Genomic DNA, 7,236 nt, shown 5'->3' with positions numbered 1-7,236 from the left:
GCTTTAGTGACTCACCAACAAAAAGTATATGTACAGCGACTATCGTAAGGTCAACTACAAAGCAGTGATGCAAAATAAACCTGAAAATTTTAACTTTATAGTAAATTATAAGAGAACAGAGTTTGGGCTATAGATCGTTACTGAACACCTGTAGGGATGGTTAAATGGCGAAGAAGCTTTAGTGAGGTAACAAAAGTACAGAGACTTAATTTCTAGGTCAAGAACAAAACATCTATACAGACTACATCTCAAAATTCTATTGATAGACTGTAAGGACGCTCACGCAACTTGGTCAAGGTTCACAGGTAGGGACACAGTGAACAGAGGAGCTACTCGTTCATTTGTGGTCACATTAAAAAGTTATCGTGAAAGTGATGTCAAACCAGCTTTACTAATAAAGAGCTACTCTTCCACTGGCCGTGACAGAGAAGACAGTATTTACTAGGCTCAAACAGTGGACGACAGCTTTAATGGCACGTCCTCGGGACTGCGACCCTTTGCAGTAGCATACATGTTGGGTAAGCGACAACAGCCGGGATTCGAACTCGAGGTAGGATGGCCAACCTGACTAGACGTTTCGTAATTAGATCTTGACGATAAAAATGCGGACTTCGTCCGTACCTGTAGCCTGGCCATCCCTCTCCACAGCATGAGCCAGAGCAGCAGGATGTACACTCCCTACCAGGACCGAGTAGACGCCGTGCAGGCCCGGGTACAGCAGGGCGTACATGCCGGCAGCCACTGCGAGTAACGCCGCGCCGACAGGGAGACGTAGCGGCGAGAACCCGAACGACACGATGTAGAGGACGTGGGCGATCGCGAACATCACCTATCAAATGAAGAAAAACGTACGGCTCTTAGGCTTTGGTCACAGAGAATACGTGTATCCAGTTTATATCCGACTGATCCCATGAAAAAAATTAGAGAGGGGATAGAGAGAGCAAGACAGAGGGAGTGAGAGAGACAGAGAGAGAGACAGAGACAGAGGACACAGAGAGAGCGACTGGAAGAGAGAGAGACAGACAGAGAGGACAAAGAGAGGACAGAGAGAGAGACACAGAGAGAGAGAGAGAGACGAGAGGACAGTGAGAGAGAGAGAGCGGGAGAGAAACAGACAGAGCGACAGAGAGAGACAGAGAGAGAGACAGAGAGACAGAGAGAGAGAGAGAGGACAGTGAGAGAGAGAGAGACTGAGAGACTGAGAGAGAGACAGAGAGAGCGAGAGACAGACAGAGAGAGTGAGAGAGAGAGAGTGTGTGTGTGTGTGTGTGTGTGTGTGTGTGTGTGTGTGTGTGTGTGTGTGTGAGAGGGAGTGAGGGAGAGAGAGAGAGAGAGAGCGTCTAGACAGAGAGGAAGGCGACACCCACCATGCCATAGATGAAGTAGATCCCGTCGATGTGCTGCCAGATGAGGAAGGCGTCTCCCAGCGCTGAGAACACCAGCCCCCCGAGGATCCGTCTCGCGTACGTGTGCATGTCGGACAGACTCATGCCGTGCAGCAGCACGAACACACACAGGGACAGAACCGGGAGACATTTTATAAGCGCAGAGAACAGGGTCGGTTTGTCGGCGTCCAGCCACAGGATGTAGTAGATACACGTGGTCTTGAAGAACGGGACCAGCTTCGGGCCAACGCTCTTAAGCTGGAAGGACGAGAACAGTTGGTTAGCACAGTCTCATACCCTTGAAACCAGAGGGCAAGGCATAGAACAATAAGGGAATAGAGTAGAGAAGAACGGGACGTCGACGCTTTCTATTCTAACAAGAAGGGCGAGAACAGTTGGTTATTATTGGGTCTTAAATAACCTAAAGGGTAAGAAAGGGAACAACTTGGGTCCGGAACGACAGTTACAGACGAACACCCACAGAGACAGGACGGGCAGACACTTTATCAGAGCTGAGAACAGGGTCGGTTTGTCGGCGTCTAGCCACAGGATGTAGTAGATACACGTGGTCTTGAAGAACGGAACAAACTTCGGCCCAACGCTCTTTAACTGGAAAGAAAACAGGTAAGTAGGTTCAAGTCAGGAAACAATAAGCAACCGTACATGTAGACGTGGAGAACGGAACCAACTCGGGCTAGCTGACGCTCTTAAGCTGGAAGGACGAAAAAAGGTAAGTCGGTTACTACATCTTAGAGAAACTTAAGGGCAAGTCAGGGAACAATAAGGAGATACACGTGGTCTTGAAGAACGACACCAACTTCGGGCCCACGCTCTTTAGCTGCGAAGAACAAGAACAGTTGCTTAGCACAGTCTCATGCTATGTAGCTTTAGTACGTTCTCTCGGCATCCAGGCTAATTAGTACAGTAAAGAACCTAGAAGGCAAGACTCGGAAAAATTAGGAACTATTTAAAAGTAGGGAACGTGAAAGGGCGATAACAGGTGGTTATTACCGTCTGTAACGGCAAGGCAGAGAATGATACGTAACGAGAGTTTGCGTGCCACGTGCGTGGTCTAGAAGAAAGGCACCGACATCGATATCAAAATGCCCGTCGCGCGTAGCTACATGTTATATGCTGGGCCGGCTTTGATGGATAGGCCTTGATTCCAAAAGTATATGGAAAAGGAATAAGCCTTTTGTTTCCGTATCTATGATAGAAAACCAGTGAAATCTAGTGCGCAGTGCGCAGCGCTCAAAATACTCCTCAAGTGTAGAAGAACAGCTTCCTTAATAAACTGGTAGTTCTGGTAGGGCTTGTGGAAGCTCGTTCCAGTCTCTAACAGTCCTTGGGAAATACGAGTACCTATAGCAATCCTTGTGGAATGCTAGAGTCTTGTAGGAACTCGGGTTTGCGTGCCGCGATTTACGCGGTGCGGACGAAAGCTGAGTTGCAACCGGTAAGGCAATTTTATTTTGTCTGGCTTTATGTAAGATAATTAATCTACTGGCTGTCCTTCTGTTCTGTAAAGTATCCCACCCGGTGCTTGGAATATGTGCATAATCAGCCCGCCAAAAACGGCGACATAAAAGCCCTCCGCAGCTACATGTATGCCGCGTGTCCATGAATAACACATCCATCTTCCCGCCTGGGTGATCGCGGCGCGGGTTATTTATAGCCGGCTGTGACGTCATAGCTAGTCAGCTGACGACTCAGCGTCACGAGGGGAGATCCCACCACAACATCCGGGGTACTGACCCGCAGATTTCTATCTAAAAATTCAGTTTTCTAGTATAAAGCTTTCTACTGACTACTTGTATTTTTATACATATATATCTGATGTCCCGTATGGTGTAGCTGTGTATATATGTAACGTACTTGTTATCCTTTATGTAGACATACCGTCTTACGTTTATTTATCAGTCTTTGCTGCCTGTAAGTCTGTGTTTGCATTTGAAATAAATAAATAAAACTAAGTATTGACGATTTTGATCAGAAAAAGATACGCCAGGCTAGCGCTTTGGCTAAACTCTAGTCTCTCTAGCTAATCTACCAGGCACCGAGGATCGCTGAAAAAAGAGTAGAAATTGGCCAAAATTTTAAAGGGAATGCTATATATACATGGGAGTTTGATAGCCGGCCAGAGAGTATATACTACATTCCTCTAGTGGACCAACTCCCCCGGCATGTTATCTCTCTATTTGGCCGATTTCTCTACTCTTTCCAGCCGCCTGCCGAAGCCTGGTAGAGGCTAGCTATAAACTCTGCCTCTCAAAATCGGATCAATCCTTAGCCTTAGTGATCCATTCGCTGTTGCCATGGTAACAAATCTCAATCTCCATGGTTACGCGATCCCATGTAGAGAATTAGGTTAATGTTCAAGGGGACAGTTTTCATTTTTTCATGAACAGAAACGGTCTGGCCCCTGTAGTTACCAGTCACTGAGTCCGAACGAAAACATAACGTTATAGATGCATCTTTTTTTTTCTGGGCTGTTCTGATTCCTTTCTATAGCCCACAGTAGCCTACTCCTTTAAATTAAAAGTTTAATAGTGGCTCTATGATTATAGGACCTTTTGGGTTTTATAACGTGTTTCTTGCCGATATCATATAGTACCAGGTTTTCGGTTCTTTAACCCGCATCCTTGGAAATATATATATGTACTGAGAACTACATGTACTGATATGCCATCGGAAAAACAACACGGCCGTAGACCATGCCATTCAAGGAGGCTAAAATCCACTCTCGCCTACTCTCTTTGTCAGCCGCCAGTCTTTGTTTGCTTTTGCGAGAAAGCCTGAAAGGGTTCAACGTCCAACCCCGTCGGTACGTTTCTAGTGTGTCACGTAGACGTGCTAAGCAAGCTGATAGTGATACTTGCCATTCAAGTGATACAAGCAGGCTTATAGAACTGGGGGTTTGGTGGTCTTCGGCTGCTTTCTGACTAGTCCAGTTCGGGGGTAATTCAACCAGGCCGGCTATGTTGTCTATATGCAATCAGAAAATACACATATAAAAGATCCCAAAGACCCTGAAGACCCCCCAAACCCCCGCTTTTTGGCATGCTATGGAGGCTAGGGTTTGGTGGTCTTTGGCTGTTTTCTGATTAGCCCAGTTCTAAAAAAACGTGGGTATTTCAACCAGGCCGGCTATGTTGTCTATATACAATCAGAAAATAGCACATAAAAGCTCCCAAAGACCCCCCAAACCCCCAGTTTTGGCATGCTATGGAGGCTACCATTCACGGCGTACGGTTTTCTTCACAGCGATCACAACAACATCATGTGATACGCAACGTGAGTAAAACACTAGTGCTCCAAGGTCAGGGGCCTGCACACAGCACATAATAGACCACGAGAGAGGGTCATGCTATGGGGCCAGCCGTGCATACAAGGGGAACATCAACAAAGAAAATAATCTCCAAGCAGATCCTAGGGTCTCAAAAAAGGGCCATATATGAAAACATCAACACAAAAACTAATCTCCAAGCAGATCCTAGGGAGGCAAAAACAGAGTATCAAATTGGCCAGAGAGGGTCCATGCGAGACCCAAGGTTGGTGGGGTAGCGAGCAATAAAAAAGGGCCATATATGGAAAAGCTAACGATAATTCCCCCANAACCTCTGCTTGGAGAGTACACAATAAAAGCACGAAACCCATGAGGCCGAAAAAAGATAATCTCCAAGCAGATCCCTTTTGGTGGTAAAAAGACAGTATCAAATTGGCCAGGCAGTATCCATTAGCCTGAGAAGGTCACCGGCCACCGACGGCCATATATAAAAAGCTAACGATCATTCCCCCACAACCTCTGCTTGGAGAGTAGAAAAAGAGGAGTCAATAGAAAACAACCAGTTATCGACCGACTATAATACAAGAGGTTGACAAACACTAAAGATGACCTGAGTTCAATTTTCGCAAACAGAGATGGAAGACATAAACAGGATGCTCCATCGATCTAGAAAAATTAACAGCTTAGAGCGAAGCTTGGTAAACACAATATGCGAGAAAGATGAAAACATCATTGAAAATCTAAAACATACTGTTATTACAGTAGGGCCGACACACAGAAGGCATTATTTTAGTACATTGATGCCCCCCCCCTCGCTCTTTAAAAAGGGCAAAATGCCAAAATGGTTCATTTTCATAACACACACACATACATCACACTGCCAGAGGCTTACAAAACATTGAACACTCTCCTTGGTTTTCATCACCAACAGAAATCTTCCTTGTCGCCACATGCAACAAAACAAAGAACGACCGTCTTTAATACTGATACATTAATCAAACAGTGATTTTGTATAGTCTCTACCAGACTAACTACGCTAATATATATATATAGCGCGAGGGAATAAAGAAACAACCTCCTCGCGCCGGACTCCCTTGGCCAATTTTAACGTTACTCTCTTTTTTGCCGTGAATTCTACGATCCGTATTTCCGTAGAAAGGCCTGGTGGAGGCTAGCTTTTATATATAAACGTTTATAGTTCGACATATTAAAGATCTCGTTATATTATTCCATACAAAAACAGAAAAGGAACATCCCTCTTACCACAGCGATTTGCTTGTCCATGTCTCCTTTTCCGCTGATGTTTTTGTTCAAGAAGAGAGAGACGCAGTCTTCGCCAAATCCGGAACACAAAGAGAGCGTTGCTTTCCACGAAAATGTGTCAAAATACCGCACAATGTGGCAAAATACCGCTCAGAAATACCCTTAACTTGTGGCGAATCTCGGCTGATGACTAGATTAGGCCGTCACAAGGTGCTTGCGTGATGAAATCCAAGCTGGCTACGATTTTACGCTGGCGAAAAACAACGATATCCTATATTTCTGGCGACGTATTCTCTTTCAGCCGAACTATTGCGTCATAGAAATCACTCAGCCTTCAGGCGCGCGCTGATTGGTCGGCCCCCGCAGGCGTTGCCGAATGCGGCGATGTGATTGGTGGCGGAGGTTTGTTGCGTCATAGGGGTCAGCCAATGGGGCGCGAGCACTTCCACGTGACTTTGTTTACATCGTGGCAGCCGAAATGGCCGCGATTCTGAGAAGACGTGCTTTCTTAGTGGCCTCCACCAGGCCTTTCTACGGGAATACGGATGGTAGAATTCGGCAAAAAGGAGAGTAAAATTGGTCAGGGGAGTCCGGCCGCGGGAAGGTAGTAACTGCGCGGCCAGTCAAACCTACAAGGCGGCCAATCCTGGCAATTATTCTCCTATATATAGCCATCGTAGTTAGTCTGGTAGAGTCTACTTTCTTCATGGCTTCTATCATATATAAACGCAATCTTGGGGAACGGTAGCGCTAGCTGTAGTTGCTTTAGCAGTCCCGGGTTTCTAACACAGTTGTTGTACATTTCTTACTCTCATCCTTCAATAGATGGCGGGCAGTTAGAAAATGTTTGACTAGCTGACCCTGCTCAAGCTTGGTCGGCTATATAATTCATTTATTTGCGGTAATATTGCTTTATTTGACCTGATTTACTCTCCAAACACGCAGTCATGTACAGAGACCTACATCGAGTGATTATCATTAAAAACAGCCGCTTGGGAAATTAAAGAAGCCTGTAGTAATATCCTTCATAGCCTCCGTAGCAGGCTTATAGAACTGGGGGTTTGGTGGTCTTCGGCTGTTTTCTGATTAGCCTCCGTAACAGGCTTATAGAACTGGGGGTTTGGTGGTCTTCGGCTGTTTTCTGATTAGCCTCCGTAGCACAGGCTTATAGAACTGGGGGTTTGGTGGTCTTCGGCTGTTTTCTGATTAGCCTCCGTAGCAGGCTTATAGAACTGGGGGTTTGGTGGTCTTCGGCTGTTTTCTGATTAGCCTCCGTAGCAGGCTTATAGAACTGGGGGTTTG

The 7,236-nt window shown here is 46.0% G+C and overlaps 1 protein-coding gene across 1 annotated transcript in view; it reads right to left on the bottom strand.

Moving 5' to 3' along the window:
* Positions 1-6,247, bottom strand: part of LOC109481698 (lysoplasmalogenase-like protein TMEM86A) — a 7,798-nt gene extending 1,551 nt beyond the window's left edge. Inside the window, 4 exon segments of the mRNA XM_019784284.1 lie at positions 622-678; positions 680-829; positions 1,368-1,643; positions 5,935-6,247. Of these exon segments, the coding sequence (XP_019639843.1) occupies positions 622-678; positions 680-829; positions 1,368-1,643; positions 5,935-5,955 (504 nt within the window). The 5' untranslated portion in view covers positions 5,956-6,247.
* Positions 6,248-7,236: the final 989 nt, after the last annotated feature.

This window comes from Branchiostoma belcheri, unplaced genomic scaffold (genome assembly GCF_001625305.1).
Source record: "Branchiostoma belcheri isolate BF01 breed outbred unplaced genomic scaffold, Haploidv18h27 scaffold57, whole genome shotgun sequence".
Lineage (NCBI taxonomy): Eukaryota > Metazoa > Chordata > Leptocardii > Amphioxiformes > Branchiostomatidae > Branchiostoma > Branchiostoma belcheri.
The sequence above is the reverse complement of the archived record's forward strand: the minus strand, read 5'-3'. Positions and strand labels throughout refer to the sequence as shown.